General features: G+C 44.7%; 1 protein-coding gene across 1 annotated transcript in view; it reads right to left on the reverse strand.

The window, feature by feature from the left end:
• The window catches only part of KCNK9 (potassium two pore domain channel subfamily K member 9), a 90,644-nt gene extending 80,808 nt beyond the window's left edge, over positions 1-9,836 (reverse strand). The window contains exon 1 of the mRNA XM_003640857.6: positions 8,524-9,836. Within this exon, the coding sequence (XP_003640905.2) occupies positions 8,524-9,088 (565 nt within the window). The 5' untranslated portion in view covers positions 9,089-9,836. The remainder of the gene's footprint in view (positions 1-8,523) is intronic.
• Positions 9,837-22,340: the final 12,504 nt, after the last annotated feature.

Genomic DNA, 22,340 nt, shown 5'->3' on the forward strand with positions numbered 1-22,340 from the left:
TTCAAAACTCTCATTGGTGGTCATTGGTTTGTTACAGTGATTAATTTCTAATACAGTACCTATAGCAATGATTGATTATTTAAACATTGTAGGAGTATATCCCCCAGTGGGAAAGCAAAAGAAATGGTGGTGGAAGAAATAAAATACCCCATCTGCACCCAAACATCTCCATTAGGAGTTAATGGTAGTATATATCAAATACTGATGACAGTGTCAATCGCCTGGGGAGTAGATTTCTTTTATTCCTACCTTCCTTCAGTATGTCAAGAATATCCCTAAATTAAGCGTCTACAAACATTTCCTTGCAGCTAATCTCCTGCACTATACAATTACAGAGAGCTGCTGTAGGCTTCATTCATCAGTCTGTGTCCTAAAGCTCTCTGTGAAATTTTCCTGTCAGACAAATCTCACAGCTAGCAAATGGAGCAATCCTCTTCTGCGACGGGAGAGCAAGTAGACAATCAACTTCCCATCAGATACCTCTTAACCCCAATATTTGCCTGCTTTTCTCTGAAGCTCTTCTTGCTGGTGCAGCTAGTTAGAAGAACAATACAGACTATTCCCTCCTAAACATCCTAACAAGTAAGAAATACACCTTAATAGAGATATTTCTTTCACTGATATGTCCAAATCATCTCACTGTTGAAAACAGTTAAAAAGGATACTGAACTCTTTAACCAACTGGCTACTGCATATACGTCTTGTAGCAATACAACAAAAAAATGGTCAGTTAATTCCTAAACAAAAAAATAATAATAATGAAAAGAAATTGGAAGATTTTTCCCCTGAAACGAAAGCATGTGTTACACTACCAAAAATAAACGTAAAAAAAAAAAGTCTCAGTGGATCAGAAGAGATTGTCAACTGTCAGGCTGCAATGAAAGAAAGCAAAATTAAAAAAAAAAATCACCACCAAAACAGATAAAAAGAATAAAAACACATCAGCGTTTGTCTTCAGGATTTTTGTTGCTGTAAATTAAGGGATTCAGTAAGTATATACATGAGCCTTCTACTTCCAACTGGAAGCAAAAAACCAGTATAAATGTCGAATTTAACAATTTGAAAGTCAGATTTCACAAAAATTCCACTAACTCTGCTTGCTTCATTATTAAAAGATAAAACTGAATATTTTTATTAAAAATATTTTTGGGAAATTGGTTTGCTACAGAATACAGCTCCTTGCACTGCAGAAGTCATGTCAAATAATAGCGTCATCCAAATCAACTATGAGTTAAAACAGCCTCTTCATTATTTACAGCTGACTTTGTATTAATTTCTGTTTCTTTGGTTGGTTTTGGGTTTTTGTGTTTTTTTTGCCAGAATTCCCTAACCCACAGATTCCCTAATTTGGCTTTAATCAAAGAAACTGCCATAGCTATGTTGTCAACGTCAACATTAGCTATAGACAGTCAAGTCGTAGAGACCTAGGAGAATACAGGTAACATGTGGGAAGGCTCCACACTTTCTAGCTTAGAGTCAGTATATCCCATTGACTGTATCCAGAGAAGGCAATGAAGGCAGTGAGGCACTGGAACTGGTTGCCTAGAGATGTGTTGATGCTCCGTCCCTAGAGGCTTTGAAGGCAAGGCTGGAACAAGCCCTGGGCAACCTGATTTAGCTGTGCACGTTCACTCCAAGGAAGTTGGACTAGACGGTCTTTAAAGGTCCCTTCCAACTCGAAGGATTCTACAATTCTATGAATGATTTAAAATTAATTAGCATTAAACCAATATACATGTGTGGAATTTCTGAAATAGTCCATGGCTTCATTCAAAAACTTCCACAAATGAAAGAGATGAATGTGGCTGCTACATACAGCAAACATCTGCTCTAAGTTCACAGTAAGCTGTAGTTCAACTTAGAAGCAGCAAGGTCTCTTACAGATTAGTTCCGCATCATCAGCAACTGTCCTTGCTAGCATCTGTTACAAAGGATATTTCATGTAGCCATTATCCAAATCCAGTCAAGGATTCTCAGGAAAAATCCACTAGAACCAGGTAACTAAAAACCCTAAGAGGTCTTTAAAAAACAGCCAGAATTGTAAATGCTCCTTGACATAAGAAAGCTCTAGGTTCTGCTGTTATTGTATGTCTGAAGACCTAAGCTGCAGGAGTTTGCTAATATCACCTGGAATTCATTATGGATCTGTGCCTTTGGTTCCTCTCAGCTGTTTAATCTGGTTATAAACTACCACATGGTCTGAAAGACAGAGAAGTTAGCTGCTAGGCAATTAGAAATAGTTCCCAACCTGAATCTTCAGAAAGTCATTTTATCTTCTTGTCTCTAAATTGAGGATAATTTTTACAGGGGTGTTTTGAAGATGAATCACCTAATGTCAGAACAGCATTCTGAATATAAAGTGCTGTGTAACTCCAGTTCGAAGCCATGAGCATCGTTTTCAGCAGTCATGAAGGAATATGCTCCGGCACTGAAGGAACTATGCACCTCAGCTCAGACTGCCTGCAAGAGAAGATGACAGCGCTCTGGCTCTCGCTTTAGCCAGACCGATAGGGTTGGTCCCAAAACACGTTGTCCAAACTGAAAGCTCTCCATTAATCAATTTTTCTTTAATTCAAGTCTCACAGTTCTGCTACTGTTGCCAGAGAAAGCAAAGGAGTTCCACTTTCCAGTGGAAATAAGCCAATAGCTAACAGACAAACTTCATCCAATATTCTTAGTCTAGAACGCCTCCTCTCCCTCCCAGTTATTGCCCTATACATGTTTGCTATCCTGTATCAGGGAGATCACTTTTTTTCAGCTAATTACTACCCAAAAGACTTGATGACACCTCTAACTTACCACCTTATCAGTGGGCAAACAGACATTTCTATGGTGACACCTACAAAGGCACACAAATTTCACTGCACAGAAAAATATTAAAAAAGAGAAGACTACAGAATGGTGAAAACAGAATGAAAATAAATTTGGTTTTCTTTCTCAAGAAAAAATAAGCAGTGTAAGAACTATTAAGAGATTGAGACATGGCAAAAGAAAATTGCTAAACATAAGGCTGATAAAGACTCCAAGAGGTCAGCCACTCCATCGTCTTCCCCAAGGGCAAAAGCAGCTGTAACTTAACCACTCCTGACAGATGTTTGTCTAAACTCTGTTTAAAACCATCCAATGATGGAGATTCCTCGGCGTCCTTAGGCAATCTCCTCCAGCACACAACTACCCTGACAACCAGAAAGAGTGTGCTAGTGCCTAATTTAAATCTCGCTTGCTTCAGTTAAATAAGTGAAGAATAGAAAGAAAAGAGAGGGCACCAAATTCGAAAGGAATACAAAATGCCAGTTTCTCAAGACTGGGGATGCTAAGGAAATCTGCTGGCATCAGCACAAAGTAGAGTGGCTCGAGGTTTCTCGATGCTTTCCCATAAACGTTTCCAGACTTTTACTGGATATTTGCCCTGTCAATAAGCCATACCGCTGGTAGGTGCAGTTCAGCATCAGTCTGAGCTTGCTTATCAGCAATTTTTAAAAAGCTTTTGCTAATGTCCCTCAGGAATGTCAGGTATCATTGCAAGACCAGTTTTCAAGAACTCAAAACTGTTTCTGTGAGCACGTGAGCAAAGGAGGCATACAAAGTCCCTTCTGTCTTAGCAGAATATTATTTGGATAATCTTTTCTTTGTTAATCCTCTATGAGACAAAGAATAAAGTACAAAAAGATAGTGCAGAATATCTTAGTTTTGCAGGAGAGCAAACTCTAGAAAATGTTCATCTTCATGTGGCTCATGGAAGCTGACTTTCCCATTGCCACAAGCAAAACTTACAAATTCTGATCATCCAGTATTCTCCACTGAAGCTTTAGGTGGTATAAATCAGAATAGATTCATTATTTTAGCAGATCTACAAGCATTCATGTCACCAGAAAATCTTACTCTCTACTTTCACCTGAGCTTATTAATAATAGAGTGACTTCAACCCACTCTGTCTTTGTTGTTTGGGGTGTTTTTTGTTTGTTTGTTTGTTTTCGTCTTGATTTTTTAAATGAGCTATGATCGTCAGGTTCTTGGTAACTCACAAATGCAGCAGGTAACTGAAAAAAAAACATTAATGTATTTGTTCTCTGTCTTGTTTTCTTCCTTTCTTTCCTTTATTTCCATATCGAATTATCCATCTGATGCTATTCTCTACTCAAAGCTTTTCATTGAAATGCATTTAAATATTACTGGCTATAAAAAAATCAGAAGCAGACTTCATTCACCAGAGGCTGGCCTTATAGAAAGAGAAATACTGACAAAATAATTCACGTGTAAAGACACATCCTTTTCTAACCCAAATTAGAAAAAAATGCAATATTATCATCTTGATGAGTATTTTATACCTGTTTTACAGAAAGGTAAAGTGATGCGGAGAAAGGATGAGGAACAAAAGCAACTATCCTGACATGGATTTAAGCATGTGCTTGCTTAGTGCATTAATGTAGGTTCAAACTGGCTGTCAGGCCACCATCTGCCTGGAATAAGCCATCCCCTTCCCAAATCTTTAGATATCAGTAGCCAAACTGATGTCAGTAGGTCGTTATTCCACTCATCACTGCAGATTTTGCACCATATTCTACAAAACTATTTTGTCTCTGCTCACCAGGAATATTCAGCCACTGTTTATAGCAAGTTTAAGACTCAAAGCAAAGACCTAAAAGCTAGAAAAAGAGACCAGTAATTCACTGCACACACAGTTTCAATTTTGCTCTACTTACAGTAACTTCTCAGGAAAGGAATAAAATTAAAAATCCTCAATCTGTTTGTTGTTTCAGTTCATCTTAGGGTGACATAAACAGCTTTCAGTTCTTTATATTCTACACAAGCCTCCAGAAATATTCACTGTTTACTAGAGCTCGGTGGTGTTAAATCAAGTATGACTATCACCCTTTAAGGCCTAAATCATAGAGCGATACTCATATCAACAACACATTTTGACAGTGTCAACACCTTCTTACATGGAATCAGTTTAGCCACAGATAAACCTGTAGAAAAGGGCATTAAAACTTAGTAGAAATCTTACTACTAGTTTCTAAACTAGTAGGAACTACTTTCTAGTTTCAAAAGTTGGTGTTTTCATTCACTGTATCTAGCCTCTTGATTAACACACTGTCAAAATATACAGCACATCTCACAAAAGTTAAACAGCTGGATGAAGAACTGGCTTAAATCACTTTCTGTCATCCTTTTGGCTGTGCAACTGTAAACAGATAGGAAATTATACTAACTCCAAAGTGAGAATAATCCTGAAATAAACTCAGCAACTGGTGAGAGCCAAGAATAGCTTATTAGTTCATCTGATCACCTAAAAACTTTCTCAGAATTCAAACATGATCAACACTTCGCATGACATTTCTCTTCTGATACTGGATTTTAAGAGCAGTCATCAAATTCTGTAGCACCTGCAGTTGTGTTAAAAAAAAAAATAGAAAAAAAAAGACAACAGTGTTGCACCTGGGGAGTAGGAAAAACTATTGTCACAGGTGGAAGAAAAACCTGCTTCTGTTTACTTGAACAACTCCCTCTTGTTTAGTATTCATGACAAGTGAGCAACAACTCCCTACCATCCCTTAATAAAAAGCAAAATGCTAAAGATTTGAGGAAATGTGAGAGTTGATCAAACCTCTCTGCCTCAGACGGGAGGCTTTGAGTTTTCTGTACTTCAACCCAAACAGGTCCTTAATGCAGTGCTCTCCGGGGAGGCAAGACTCGGAGCTTTACCAAGCCCCGCAGCCTTACTAAAGGCGGAGGCTGCCCAGCAGGGCGGCCGGACCCGGCGGCGAGGAGGCTGCCGGAGCTGTCCCTTCAGCACCACGTCCCGCGGCGAAAGCAGATCGCGGCTGGGTGGTGTTCCGCGAATAGCGAGGATCGCCTTTGATTTAATTAAAGCTACGCAGTTTAAATCAACACGGTAGAGAGGTAATCGCATATGTTGCTAGCACGGCGATATAAGGGACATAATTAAGTTAGACATAAATTAATATGCTATTATATGCATATTGCTGGACTATGTGGTCCACTGATTCCTCTTGCACTTCTCAGAAGAGAAGTTTGTAGGGACAGATTTACTACTCCGGAATACGCAACGATTGTTTTTACTCACTCTGTTTCAACAGTCAGTCTGAGATGGTTATTTAGGGGCACTTTACGTGAGTACTTACTGACTACAGCACATTCTCTAATGCATACACTGCATGTGCTTCTTGAAGGTTTCAGAGGGAGAAGGAAATGTATATGAGAGCACATACACAGACTAAAAATAGGAGCCATCACAAAAGATTAAGATGAACATCTAAGATAACTGTCCAATGCAGGAAACACAGAGAAGAAATATTTTCTTATCTTCCTGAGAACTGTAATATGTGAAGTTGTGCTCTCCCCCTGTGAAACAAATTCTTTCAGGATAAATTAAAAAAAAAAGAAAAAAAAAGAAAAAAAAAGAAAAAAAAGAAAAATCTTCCATGCTAACTTACACAAACAACCAACAGATCTCACAACATTCCAAAACTACTTCAGTACTGAAGAGATACACAAAATAGAAAGACACTTGGCAAAATGAAGATAGTAACTATTAATAAACTTTTCAAAGACAGAACACATATCCTCCTGGAGCAGAGCTTCCCAAATGAACAATCATCAAACAATGTCTGTCTTTCTCCACCATTCTTTATTATCACTCTCCCTCCCAGTGGCTCCCCGTTGCTATACACATGTAAAATTTAAACAATTCTGACATCCCAAAGTGCCTCTGCCTACAGAAATGTACACTATTCTCTGCACAATGACGTGCTCTGAGCTTTCTAAATGAATCTCACCTCTTTGCATGAGAGAATGTCAAGGGCTTCCAAGCAAGTTGTACTCGTTTCCAGGTAAAATATGGTCAAAACAGCAAACTACTGTTAAAAAAGCCTTTTCTGCTTCTCATCAACCAAGCTTAAGAACACAAAGTACTGCAGCCACCACTTAGACAAGAGTACAGCGCACAATGAGTATACAGGCAGGTATGTGGAAGTCTTGCTGTAATCCAGAGCATGATAGTCCTGTATTCACTTAGCACAAATAAATGATAAGACACAAATCACGGAAAAGAGTATCTGTAAGTAAAGGAGGAAAGAGAGTTCTGATATTGTAATGAATAGGAGAAATCCAAGCCATCTGATAATGAATGCATGTTTATTATATATATATAATATCAGAAAAAAGAGACTACTGTTTAAAATCTAATCTTTGTTAGGACAAATAGGCTTCATGTTGCCAGTTTTTCAAAGGAAAATTTTAATGCAACACCTATAAGACAATCAAGTGCAAATGGAAGTAAATGCAGCTCAAACTATGGTGGATGGCATATTCTGCCAAAAATCGCCAGTAGCTTCAGGTGGCAACATGGAAATTGGCTGTAACAAGCCCTAAGTGGTAAAAAAAAAAGACTGAATCTTTCTGTATTGGTAAGGAAGTGAGTTTTTTGTGTCCTGCTCTCTGTGCTATCAAACATCCACTGAGCAAGAAGGGTCTTTCAGAGCTCCTCAGATGTTAGAGGGGAGCATCTACAAGTGCTGGGAGAAGGATGAGCCAACTGCCTCAGTAAATCCACCCTGAATGCAAAACAAGGAAGAACACACCTGCTAATCAAGCCAAAACCAGAGTTGTAGCACAGTTCTGCGTGCACGCTGCAGCCTCCAGTTATCATGGTAGTTATTTTTATGACAGGGATGCAAACTTTATGCAAAATGCCCCGTTTTAGCTGAATGAAGCAGAGAAGTACAAAATGACAGCCTGTGGCTGCGTCCACTCTATTGTCCTGAGAAATGGTTCACCAGGGAAACCTGGCAATGTAGACGTGACAGAGGACATCACTCCTCTGGGCTGTATGCCCGCAAAGAGGAGATGCACTCTGTGACCTGTTGACACTCCAACTGCAAAGAAAACTTCAGGAACACATTTGGGAATGCCCAGGACAGGCCCAGCAATGGGAACACAGCTGTGGGAACCCCTGCCAACAATGCCAAGACAAAGTTTGGCAAGGTAGGACTGCCTTAGCCACAGCTACACCCAGAGGTTTTCCAGCTTAGTCAGTTCCCATGTCTTCATCATTTTCATACTCAACCACCTTCCTTATGCCTAAGATTTCTCTGCATCTCTTAAGTGAAGGTGCATGCACATCCCAGGAGGATCATGATGACAGGGCCTCATTCTTCCTGCAGGGAACCCCCAGAGAGCCTCATCCAGAGAATGTGACCCCCTTCTCGAGAGTGTCATCACACCTCTTCCCTCCTTCTCTTCACTACCCATGCCACAGCTTGGTAATAGCCACCAAGTAGCCATCATCCCACCCAGGTGACACTTAGGCTCCATCACCACAGGAAGGGATGTGGGACAAATCCAAGTCCAACAAGTTGCCCATGGAGAGCCATGAATTGCATAACACAGGAGGGAAGCCAAAAAACTCATCCAGCACTTAACCCGTTGCATGCCACAGCCCCCCTACCCCTCTTCCAAGCTGGAAGAGCTTCTGCCCCCTCCCCAAAATGAGACACTCACCAATGGTCGTGATGACCGTGATGGCAAAGTAGAAGGAACCGGCAAATTTCCACTGGACACCAGCCCGGTGTGGCTCGGACTGCATGATCACCAACTCCAGCTGCCGGTAGTCCTCGCTGGTGATGTTGTACTTTCCTTTGAGCCGGATCTCCTCGGCTTTGAGTTTCTCCTCCTCCCGCATCTCGTTGTCGGACTCCAGGGCATCAAAGACGGCAGCCCCGACCAGCAGGTAGGTGAACGTGCAGATGATGAGGGACAGGGTCCGCACGTTCTGCCTCTTCATGGCCGCCAGCAAGGGGCGAGTGAGGGGACCATGTCCCCCCCTGGCCGCCCGGGGATCCGACAGGCCGCAGCAGCTGCAGCAGGGGGGCAGCTGCCGGGGGGGCTGGCGGCTGCTCCGGGGCAGCTTGTGCTGCGGCGGCGGCCGCTCCCCGCCCGCCTGCTCGGGCTCCTGGGAAGAGGAGAGGCACAGGAGGCTGCTGGAGCGCCGGGACCAGGTGCCTTGAAGCCGGGAAACTCTGCGCAAGACCTGCCCAAACCAAGCTGTCCCAGTGCGCAGGGCCATCCAGGGCACCCCCGCTCCTCCCCAGCACCGAGGCCAGGGGCAGGGGGTCCCCGCCGAGCTCTCGCCGAGGGAAGGGAGCGCTGGGCGGCGGCCCCGGGCCGGAGTCCTGTGGCAGGCGGGTGGGTGCCCCGCGAACTTGGAGCGGGGAAGGGTCCCCCGCAGCCCGGGCGGGGCCGTCCCCGTCCCAAGTTTTCTTCAGGCGGCGGCGCGACGCGGCCCGGGGGGAACGAGCGGCGGCAGCGCGTCCATCCGCGTGGAACCGCGCAGGGGACGAGGAGAAGCGGCCGCCGTCGGGGACAGCCCGCGGGGCTCGGCCCGCCCCGGCCTGAGGGAGCGCCGGCCGGGCAGGTCGGGACGGGCTGAGATCTTTATTCCTTCCGCCGCGGTGCGAGGCGGGCAGCGGGGAGCCGGCTTGCTGCAGGTGGCCGTGGAGAGAGCAGCGGAGCGGCGTCCGGTGCGGAGAGGGCGGCGGCGGCGGCGGTGTCAGGCGGCGGACGGGGAGTTGAGGGCAGCATCCCCGGGCGAACCGGGCCGAGCCGCCGCTCCGGCGGGAGGAGGGGGCGGCGGGCCGGCGGCGTGGCCCTGGCGGCGGGCAGCCAGCGCCCCGCAGGAGCCGGGAGGAGCGGCGCGGAGCCGCCCCGGCCGCCGGGCGGGCGAAGGGAGGCGGGAGCGCGGCGAGGAGGCGGCCGGCAGCCGCGGAGCACCTGCCCCGGGCGGGCAGCGGCAGGGCGGGCGGAGCGGAAAAAGCCGGAGACTTCCCCCGGGGAGAGAGAGCGGCGTGGGGAGGGGGGCTCAGAGCTCACAAAGCCGGAGGAAAAAAAAAAAGGGGGGGGGGGGGAGGGAAGGAGGACAAAAAAAAAAGAAAAAGGCTACTTTCACGGCTGCTCTCGGGGCTGGGGCTGCTTTATTTCGGATGATTTTAGAACAAAGCCGTTAAGAAAAAGAGCAACCGTCCTCCTCCTTTTCCTCCTCCTTCTCCCAAGCTCTTGACATCATCTCGGGGAAAATGAAGCCCGCGCCCCTCAGCCATCGCCTGCGCGTGTGTGAGCGTGTGTGAGTGTGTGCGGGTGTGTGCGCGCTCCGCCGCCGGCACGGGAGGCGGGAGCTCGGCTCGGCCCGCCGCGGGGAGCGGCTTAACCCCCTCGGCGCCGTCCTGTCAGGGAGCGGCCGCGGGGCTCCCCCGCCGCGGTTCCTTCCCGCCTCCCCCGGGCTTGGCCACGCCTCGACCGCCAAACGGGGCCGGGCGGCGGCTGTGGTGGAGGCGGCGGGGCGGGCCGGACCGGGCGTGCGGAGGTCCTGCGGGGCCGGATCGCGGCGGGAGCAGAGCAGCGCGCGCCGCCCGTTGCCGCCCACGGGGAGGGCTGAGGGTGACGGGCGGGACAGGTGGGGCAGCTCCTCGGCACGGCAGTCGGCCGCGCACCGCAGCCCCGAGCGGCACAGTTGTAAGACGAGGCTGCAGTCCACAAAGCCTCAAACATAGCGATCTGCACGCACAGCTCTACAGCCTCAAACACAGTTACCTAAACACCGCGCCCTCATAGCTGTGCAGGCAGATGCCCCAAAAACACAGCTCTACACACACAGCTTCAAGCACCTCAGCCCCCAGTATAACAGCTCCCAGTATCACAGCTCTGCGCACACAGCCCCAGTCACCACAGCTTCAAACAATACAGCCCCCAAAACAATCACAGCCCCAAACACCACAGGTCTACACTCACAGTCCCAATCACCACAGCCCCAAACATCAACTGTATGCAAAGCCCCTAACACACCAACCCCAAACACTAGTGCTATACTTGCAAACCCCCTAACAACACAACTCTACACACACAGTTTCTAACACCATAGCCCCAAACACTACAGCCCCAAACACCACAGCGCTGCAGCTCTACACACACAGCTGCAAACACCATAGCTCCAAACACTACAGCCCCAAACACCACAGTTCTACACACCACCCCAAATATCACAGCTATACACATACAGCCCCAAACACCACAGGTCTAGACATGCAGCCCCAAGCACCATAACTCCACACAGACAGCCCCAAACACCACTGCTATATGCACTAAGCCCCAAACACCACATCCAAACACATACAGCCCCAAACACCCACAGGTCTATGGACACACAGTCCCAAGCACCAAAACTCTACACAAAGAGCCCTGAACACCACAGACCAAAATATCACAGCTCTACACACATAACCCCAATCACCACAACCGCAAACAAACACCACAGCTCTACACAGACAGCCCCAAACACCACAGCCATACAACCATTCAGCCTCCAGCCAGGACTCCTCCTGACATCCTGCTCATCTCCTCTGGGTACCAGTCCCCCACTTCACCCTCAGCACTTGGTGCCACCACAGGAAGCCTACGTCCATGTTTATGCTTCAGGGCAAGGCTGTCCCTCCTGGTATCACCTTAAAATGGTAACTGCAGGCCCTCTCCTGTATCAGAGCTGTGTTCTGCAGTCTTATGCAATGAAGGCTGACTTCTCCTGGTTTCTCTTGAGCCTCATTTTAGATTTTTCTCAAATCTGAGCACACCAGGGCTTGTAACTGTTGTCCTCCATCCAAAAGCACGTCTCACTTCTGGATACATGTTGCTTAAGGTCTTTGGACACCCTTCCTTTAGCATGCAGCGGGAACCCAGTCTCTTCAAAATTGATCAAATCTACTCCATTTGAGAGACTGAAGCCCTCTGAAAGGAGCACCTCAGGCAGAGCAGCCAAAACAGGTCACAGAGCCCTCCATGAACCTCTTGGACACAGAGAGGAGTAGGGATTTGTTTCATTAATTCAGCAAACAGAATTTCACCCAGGGCAAAGTCTGGATCATGTCACCTGAGCATTACTGAAATCATTACGAATGCCACGCGGAGCAGGAAGGTTTCACCTACCGATAGAAAGCTTGTGCAAAGCAGCAACAGAAGGAAGGAGGGAAAAGAAGGAGAAAGAGGAAATATGTGGTTTTGATCAACTCCTTAAAAATAGAAGTCTGATTATCGTTGCCCGTTTCTGATTCCCCAAGGGAGAGCAGGAGAAGGAGAAGGATCTATAAATAGTGTGCAACACAGAGAATCCTATAGCAAAGTCGCTGGGAAAGATCAATAGCATGATTCAAGGAGGGCTCCAAATTACATCTCAGGGGAGGGAAGTGCTGAATGGAATTGATAAATGAGTTGCAAATGCTGTGTGTGTTGTGTGTATCTAATTAACAGAGGGTGACTAGGATCAATAGCAACGAAGGAGCTGGTCTAAAAATAGTGCTCAGGCAAGGACTGCAACCTGCGGGCAACAGCTTGGATGGAAACGTCCCCCGGAGTAATTAACCTTTAGCTGGAAAATGATGGCAAGCGTGAGGTCGAAGGGGAGCCTGAGGGCAGCTGGGGGCTGAGGTCTCCGTGGGGCTTTGGGTCACAGAATAGCATGACAGTCATAGAGAGTACAAGCACAGCCATGGGTCTGCAACCTTCCTCCATCTGGGGTCAAGCTGCAGATTGGTGTAGTGCTTAGTGGAGAAATATCCAAGTATTAGCATTTTGTTGGCATTGCAAAGTAGGAAATATTTGTAGTTCCATGTATTTGCATGTTTCAATGTTGCTTAGAGATGAATTACACTTACATCCATTTACATCTACATAAATTTATGATTTTCTTCTTGTTTTATGACCTTGTTGCAGACAAAATGTGCACCTACCTGAGGACTAGCACTCAGTCTTTGCTCATTCAGACTCATCAGCATAACTCTCCGTTTGAACCACAGCGCAAGGAGCATTGGAAATGTTCCTCAAGCATTCCATCTACAGTGGAGCAGTCAGACAAACCTCAGGGAGAAGGAGTGACATTGGACAGGATGATCAATGGCTCAGCCCACAGGCTCTGTTGTGGTGCCAGGCAGTGCTGGCATCACCTAAGTGAGTGGCAGAGACACATACAACCTGGAACTGAAAATTCAGTGTCAGTCTGAGTGCAGGACTGGGACCAAGGGCTGTACAGTGAAAGAGAAGGAAACCTTAGAGACGAAGAATGAAGAAATTGCCTCTTTTTTTTGTTTGTGCTGGCTACTGAGAGCTATGCTAACTCTATGTTTCATAGAATCATAGGATTATTAAAGTTTGAAAAGGCCGCTAAGATCATCTAGTCCAACCATCAATCTGTCACCAGCATGCCCACTAAACCATGTCCCTCAGTGCCACATCCACCCTTTTCTTGAACACCTCCAAGGACAACGACTCCACCTCCCTGGGCAGTCTGTTCCAGTGCCTTATCAAAAGGTAAGTAGATTCATCTACTCCCTCGAGGAGAAACTAGTGAGAGTTAGAAGTCTCCCACATTCCAGATAAGAGTTACAGCCACTCACCTGTTTTACCTTGAGTGTTCTCTGCAGCAAAGGCAGATTGGGGAGAAATGCAAGAGAACAAGCATATGTGATTCTTTTTCACCACCTCAAATACTTCCAACCTCAGACTATTTTGATTCAGAGGATTTTTTGAGCCTCGGTTATTTGATCTATTTAGTGACCCATAATGGATCTTTCTTCTAAGTACTTGTCCCTTCTTTACCTGAATCCAACTAAAATTTCTTCATCCTCAGCATCCCCTATGAAGGATTTTGACAAATCTGCTTTTCTGAGTAGGAATAGCAGTTGCATTTGTCTGTTCAAACTGGACTTCCTTCAATGGTCCCCAGACCTTGTTCTGCAAGAAAGTGAACTCTACATAGTTTCTCCATGCGAATTATGAGATCTTGCAATTCAAGCGCGGTAGTTCCAATTTTAGCCACTCTGTCCATGCAAGGCTGTAATCATAAAATCATAGAATCATTAAGGTTGGAAAAAACGCTAAGATCTAGTCCAGTCATCAGCCCATCACCATCATGCCCACTAAACCACATCCCTCCGTGCTACATCTACAGATTTCTTGAAAACTCCCAGGGATGGTAAATCCACCACTTCCCTGGGCAGCCTGCTCCTATACCTCACCACTCTTTCTTAGAATAAATTTTTCCTAATATCCAATCTGAACCTCCCCTGGTGCAACTTTAAGCCATTACTTCTAGTCCTATCATTAGTTGCCTGGGAGAAGAGGCTGATCTCCACTTCACTACTGCCTCCCTCTGTGGAATCTCCATCTCTCTGTCTTGGCAATAAGAGGCTCTGTGCCTAATGATCTACAAAAAGGCAAGCCAGGCAGAAGTCTAGCCCTGTTTCACCCTATAAAGTGTATCTGGCCCTTTGGGGGATTCCTCTGAATTACTGCAATGCAAGTACTATAGGAGGCATTGTCCTCTACAGCTCTGCATGCCCTAAGGAAGCTTAGATAATCAGATAGGAGATGCTTATCAGCAACCTGATGGGTGTTGAAATTTGCTGTGAATGTTCTTTTGAGTGGCAATAAGCAATTATTCGTGGAAAGTGGTCACACACAAGGAGGGGTTAGTTGTTATCACATCGTTTACTTGAGCAGAGGGCTTCAGATCCGTAGGGATTCCAACACCTAGTGAGGTCAGCGATGCATAAAAAAAACACTGCAATTTCAGTGATCAAGAATAGATCACCCGAGGTCCCCCATAAAAATTTCTTCCTGTAAGATTGAAAAACTAGTTCAGGAAATGATCCAACTGCAAGTAAGGACTGTCCTTCACAGTGCAGCTGCAGCGCTGAGGTAAACATTGCAATTTTAAGAACTGGGAAGTAGCTCAATTTAAAAATGCAGTGCTTAACTCAAAGCCTACCATAGTCAGAATCTTTCTATCCACTGGCCTTTAGAGCAGGTTGTTATCAATAATGTAAAAATGATCACTGCACATATTAGAGACTGGACTGTACAAGCCACACTTCCCTTTAGCTTCACAAGCTCCCTTCTTTCTTCCGCCAGCTGCGTGCATTTGCACAGTCACTGAAGTGTTCACGGACCGTGGATTTATTTGGCTGACTGCAAGAGGAAGCCGATCTCAGGTTACTAGGTGTCCTTAGAGCAGTAGCTGGGGAAAATGATGGAGGAGGGAACCTTTCCTATGCGGCTCTCGTTTCATTCTTTGTACCTTTTCCCATTGATGTTCAAAGTAGTGCAACCTCTATTGGATACACTCAGGCAGGTCTCGGATCATTCAGTAGTGTTCCCTTCTTAGGCAATGTTTACGCAGCAGAAGGGAGAACAGGGGACTGGTGCTTTAATTCTTGCTTTCACCCCCCCCCCCCCCCCCCCCCCCCCCCGTGCCTGGATATGACAGTCCTCTGGAAAATAATCTGTAGTGTCAGAAAACATGAGCAAAAAGATCCATTAACTTAGGGAGAGGGTGCTAGCATGAGGCATGTTCACATGTGGGAGAAAAAAGAACTGGATCAGACCTACACTTCGTATTTTTTCCACATTTACTTCTTTTTACAGTGAATTCACTAATATTAAATCAACCTAGGTGGCAGGACTGTGAGCATCTGCTCCAACCTAAATAGTCTCTTCTGTTCTATTTTTATATTCATGTATCATTTTTTATTCTTCAGAGCTTGTGCATGGCAGAAAGGGTGAGTTCACTTCTCAGTATACAAGCCAAAGGTCTCTTCCAGAACTACTGTGAGGGATTTGGAAGATGTTTCACTCAAACACAGAACTTATATATAGGCACAAAGCTTTCATTAAACATGAACAGCTCGAGGGACAGCATCATTCACTGATGATAATGTATGCCAGTCTTGTAGGCATACTATAGAGGAACAGGCTGCCTTGGAGAAATTAATATGGCCAGGTGTTGATTATTGATCATTCGTTACAGAATTGACTGTTTCCTGAGCCAATGTGACTTCCAGAACTATTTGTAGCTTCCCAAATGCTCACAGTGTGACTGGCACTTCTGCATTTACCGCAGCTGATGCCTCAATATAGTCTTGATGCATACTTTAGATGACTGCCTTGCATACTGAGACTGCCACTGACTAAGAACAAATCTTCGAGGGCAGCACTGAAAAACTAGAAAAAAAAGATTGCTGTACTGGTATGGGCTTGTCCATCACCACCATCAACACTTGAGCTGCAAAGAGCTGGAGTGCTAGGAAAGACAGTAGTCTTCCTGTAGCAGTGGGTACTATAACTTGATGCAGCAATCTCTGAATGAAGTTGAAGAAGTATGTGCTGTATTAACACCACAGCTGACGGAGCAAATAAATTGCTTGGGGTGGGGGCTGGTTGGCTTCCTGGCTAGTGAAACAAGCTACAACTATTACTATACCACTGTAAAGTGAAAATAGGAATTCATTATCAGAAATATTTGGTGTAGAATAGACTTATCCAGAACAAAATACCCAGGATTGAGTAGAATATTTAATTGAGTCTGAATAAAATGCTGATTTACCATACTGACTTCTCTGTGTTAACTGCTTGAGCTGCAGGATCTAACTTTGAATAAATAGTGAATGTATACACATCCTTTTTATTTAGAAGAGATTGAGTGGGCTCTTCCACACTTCCTTCAGTGTTTTTTTTTTTTTTTCCCTATTTCAAGAATATATGAATACATTCACCCTTCTGATACCTTCATAGTTTTCAGAGTGCATTTTGTTCTAATATTTTTTCTCACCTCTATTTCTATCATTTATGACCTGACCACATCCCAGTATATGAAAAGCTTTTTCCAGCCAACATTTTCCTCCTGCATATCCCTTTTTTTTTAAGGTAGGGAACAGAGAGATTTACTAAAAGAGAAAGCTTATGCAAGGTGAGGTATCCAGCTGCAGCCTTAGCCTTAGCCTAGATCTTTCACAAAAGAAGATGGACATCCTGTGGGGTGTCCCCACTGCCTCCACTGTTGCGTCTCTTGCAAACCCGTCTCAGTGGTCCAAGGCTTGAATACTTAATGTAATCTCCAAATACTCCAACTGTGGGTTCACCTTTAGAATCCACCAAGGACAGACCAGGACCAAACAAGCCAATTTACAAGGGTACAAGTGGAAGAACATCATCTTTCCTCTTCTCCGTTCACATGTTGGAAGTGTCAGCTTTATCTCACCAAACTCAGACACAGTCTGGATTAACTAGTAATTAAGAATTTTGAAGCTAAACATTGTTATTGACTGTGTTGAAATGGAAGTAAGAGCACAGCAATAGCCTAAACCTCCACTAATTCAACTAATTCAATTACACTTAGCTGTGCCAGTCTCTTTACAACTATTTTCCAAAATAGATTCCAACGTGTATATACACAAAAAGCTAAACAGTTACTTTGAAAGGAAGATTATAGTTTTGCTTGTGGAGATCGGGTGGGATATATTGCCTAGTGAAAACCTTTCCAGAGAAATTCAGAGAGCCAGGGCAAAGGCAGTACTACCTCATGGAGAGAATTTCCCACCACCTCATATTATCACTTATTTTGAAAATGGAGGAGGGAAGGAAAATGAACCTTTAATAACTGCCTAACACTAAAATCAATTTCAGTGCTTCAAGACAGCCTGTAAACACACAATATGTTTTCAAATAGGACTGATGCTGAGGAAAGTGAGGGGCACATTTCCCTGCTGTTGAAGTCAAATAAGGCCTTTAAATACCTTCAGTTTTCAAGAGTGTGTAAAGTTGCAGCAGTATTAAGAGCCTTCCTCTGACTGAAGACAAAGATTCTCAACTCATATTTAAATCAGGAGTAACCCACTGAGAATTGACCTGGTGTACATTTCTTATGAGAAAAAAAAAAGGGGGCTGAATGCTCATATAAAAAGAAATCTATCAAGGATATAAATTATGAGGATTTACACTTTGGGGCCAGGAGTTGAGAATTCTTTTAAAACCACAATTGATTGATGAAGCCTCACAATGCCCCTGTGATTCAGTAAGTGCTACAGTCAGTGTGCAGATAGTTGTTGTGAAGCACAGCATGTTTATATGGTTACAAGCCCAACAGATTAGTGGTAGAGTATGAACCAAGTTCATGTTAGCGTACCCTAACTAACATACAGCTGTACCTTGGGACAGCACCTCTTAATACAGGCCAGTCTGACTGGATGAATAAAGCTGCAATAATAACTAAAGACAGTGATCATTTCTGTAGTTTCACCTCTTCTGGCTACCAAAAATAACAACTTAGCATTCTCATGATTCTCCTGCTGTCATAGCTGAATGGTGTGTCACTCTGAGACCAATGGGTCTGCGTAACAATCTACTATTTGAGCTGGAACTTAAAAAAGCATATATATAGGAGGTTTGGAAATGCTTGAGTGACATCAGATTCAGTAAAGACCTTTTGAAGGACCAACCAAGGCTGATGGCTCACAATTTATGTGTGCAAGACTGACAAAACTAGAAGTAGGGACAGATCGCACGGAGTATGATAGTGTTGGCACGTAGGGCGTATCTAGTAAGGTATCTAACCTAAATGGGAAAAAACAACAACAACAACAAAAAACAGAAGGGAAAGAAGGTGTGGGAGAGAAGGAAGGAAGAGGATAGGGAAATGGGACAGCTGCATACTGAAGCTGAAGGAAAGGGACAGGGAGGGAGATGGTTGGTGCCATCAGCCGTCTGGCACTGGCAGACAAAAAAGTTGCGCTCAGAACTGCAGAAAAAATTTGTTAATGTCCACTTCAGCTGTGTCTGCAGCTTTTCCAGCTGTCTGGAGACTCTAGCTGAATCCTCTTGGCATTTTTTTTTCTTGAAGGCAACAAAGAAGAGGAGGAAACAGTGAGCGCCCAAACTGTAGTTTTCCCAGAGGGTCAGATAGTCAAGTAATGTTTGAAATCTAGGGGATTCTAGTGAAAGGCACATTATGTTCACTGAAGTTAACACTGTACTGAAAGGATAAAGTGGGCTCTCAGATGTGAATTATCTTTCCAGTAGGCATCATGACTTGAAGATTTCTGAGCACATCTATTGCTAAGGCTTTTTTCTTGCACGAATATCACACTGCAGAGACTTTGCCTGTGCTTGCATGTCAAGCTGATAGTTAGAGTTAAAAAAGAGCCAGGGCTCCAGCAACTCCTCAGCTTTCTAATCCCAATCTCCATGAGCACAGCTAAAGGATCCTGGTGTGTGCTGAGATAGCTGAGGGCTACTAGCCCTAATGTACCTCCTAGGCAACCCTTTTCCCCCATTCTTCTGAATGCACAGCTCAGGACACATTGTCCTGGAGGGAAATTTGAAGATTAATCAGACTTCCTCCACGATTAAACTTATATCTACAGTAGATGCATTTCCCTACACCTAAACTAGAGTGGCTAGTTCATCTTTGAATGCAGGATATGCAGTCTGTTGCCTACAAAGCAGAGCTTTGTGCCACCTTAGTAGCTTTTCCCTATTAGCAAAGCAAGGTGTCTGATTAGAGCACTCAGCTTTAGACATACAACACTGCTGCTTTAGGACTTTGTACCAGCATAGCTAGACAGTCATGGTTCACACCTCCTTATGTCCCCAGGCAATGTCTCTAGGCCTAAGTTTGTGCTTATTTGACTGGGTGGTGAGGCTGGAGCTGCTCAGGGGGCTGCTGAGCTGCTGCTTGCTGAACCTGCACTAAAGCCACATTAAATATGAAGTACAGGTTACAGGAAAAAAACTATGAGACAATAGCAAACTGTATTTTTGGCCTGAATCAGCAACAGAGATGGAAAAGGAGACTGGGTCTTTTTTGGTTTTCCCTGAAGATTATATCTGAGCAAGGATAATTATTGCTGACAGACTGCAGAGTCCCACTGGGGAGACTGGAAAGTTCTGGAAAGGTCCGTGTGGGTCAGACTGAAATGGTAGAAAACTAAGCTCTGAATATGAAGTTGGCTGATAGCTTCATAAGACCACTTACTATCAATCTCATCCTCTTAGTAACTGTACAAACAGCAGGGAATATGATTGAATGTTTTTCATATAAATGTGAAATAAACGGCACTCCATTTCCTGCTGCAGGCTTCCTTCAACTGTAAATGTCAGGTGTATGAGATAAAACGGACTGAGATCCACTCCAGATCGTGGCATCTCCTGCATTTCAAATGTACGTGGAGCTGCATTTCCACAAGCTACACAAGATTGAATTATCGCACTTCCCAGCACTCTGCTAAGTAAAACAGAAGACTGATGTACTGCTAATAGTTGAAGCTTCATATAGCAGCCTCATCTGTTATCACATCCTCCGCCATCATCCAACTTCTACTCCCACCTCGCAGTTACTCTGGCCCTCGTGCTCTGTTTATCTTGTTCTTCCTCTCCTGACTCTGTACCTATTTCCCCGCCTCTCTTTCCTCAGTTCAGTTTGCCTGTTGACTTTTCATGCCACCGGCTTCCTTAAAAATCACTTCCACCATGACACAAGCCCAAAGCTTCTGACATCCTTTATGGGATACCACCATAGATCTGTACTCCTAGCTGTGCACAGGGTGGCAAAGAAGAACCTATACGTTCATGCCACACTCAAACCTTACATGTAGCAGGCTGTGATTCTCTGTGTGTTTTGAGATCTAGAAAATCCAGGGAGACCTAAATTGGATTAAGCAGTGAGCCCAGGTGAACATCATGAGGTTCAATAAACCTAATTACAAGGTCTTGTGCCTGGGTCTCAGCAACTCCCACTATCAGTACAACCTGAGGGATGTAAGCATCGCCCTGACAAAAAGGATTTGGAGGTATTGATCAATGTCAAACTGGACATGAGCCAGCAATGTGCCCTTGCAGCCCAGAAGGCCAACTGTATCCTGGGCTGCATCAAAAGAAATGTGGCCAGCAGATTGAGGGAGATGATCCTGCCGCTCTGCTCTGCACTGGTGAGACCTCATCTAGAGTACTGCATCCAGATGTGCAGTCCTTAGTACAGGAGAGACATGGACCTGTTGGAGTGCATCCAGAGGAGGGCCACAAAAATGATCCAAGTGAAAGGACACTGTCCCTCCAAGGACAGGCTGAGAGAGCTGGGGCTGTTCAGCCTGGAGAAGAGAAGGCTCTGGGGAGACCTGAGAGTGGCCTTTCAATATCTAAAGGGGAGTGGTAAGAAAGAATGAGACAGATTCCTTAGCAAGGGGAAATGGTTTCAAACTAAAAGAGGGGATATTTAGACTAGATATGAAAAAAAGAGTTTTTTACAATAAGGGGAGTGAAACACTGGAGCAGGCTGTCCAGAGAGATGGTGGATGCTCCATGTTCCTGGAGACATTCAGGGTCAGGCTGGTTGAGGCTCCAAGCAACCTGATCTAACTGTATGTGTCCCTGTTCGTTACAGGGGGGTTGGGCTAGATGGCCTTTAAAGGTCCATTTCAACTCAAACGACTCTATGATTCTATGATAAAAGTGTTGGTTTGGTAGAAATGTCTGGTTTCACTGCAAATTTGTATGAGTGAAGACTGGTAGTGAATGAAGACATTTAAAATTCAGTGCAGAGCATTTATTATGAAGATATCGTTAAATCAGTCCCAGAACAGCTTGTGTCATTGAGGAATGGAACATGTTTCTGAGGGGCTTGAGTCTGAGGCACGATTTAATCTTATGCAAGGTCACTATTAACTGCCACACTGTCATGATGCTTTAAAGCAAAGGAGAGGGGATGATTACAGAGGGAGAGTGGCAACCACAGAACAGCAGAGCAAATGACACCAGAAGTTAAAACAGCATTTTCCAATTTTCTATTCTTCATTTTCACACAATATTTCTTTGCAACAGTAAATGGGATATTCATTTCACTTTCTTGTGTTTTTTCAACACAAAACATCAAATTGTTTGTTAGCAGATAGATAGAAAAACATGGCTCTTATCTCCATGTAAGTATCAGTGCATCTTCAGTACTAGACCAGGTGCTCATAGCCACCATTACTCCATTACCTAAATGACTTACATTAATGGATTTCTCCTTGCATGATTTGAGTGAGGAGAAATTCAATGTTTTATTACTATACTCATCTTACAGAGGACTGCATCTTAGAGAAATTACAGCATTGTCCGGGAACATAGAGGAAATCTGCAGATGAGAAACCTCAATCCAAAGTAATGCAGACATACTACAAACAGGAGCCAAATCTCTCTTTCCATCTACCTATGGGGACCAGATTTTCCTGAGACTTCTCCCACACTAGGCCCACATGAATGAGATTTCAAACCACCTCATGATAATCTCAAAGCCATGCTGGCTGAAATCTTCACCTGACAGAAACTGGAGGAAATACACAGCTGCAAAGCTGCCAATTATGCCAATTTACACCTGCTGAGAATTTGGCCTACTCCATTCACTGTATCCAATTACAGAGACAATAAAGAACTGAAATTGTCAGATAATATATGTATTTAATATAAGA

Source organism: Gallus gallus, chromosome 2 (assembly GCF_016699485.2).
Source record: "Gallus gallus isolate bGalGal1 chromosome 2, bGalGal1.mat.broiler.GRCg7b, whole genome shotgun sequence".
Taxonomy (NCBI): Eukaryota; Metazoa; Chordata; class Aves; order Galliformes; family Phasianidae; genus Gallus; species Gallus gallus.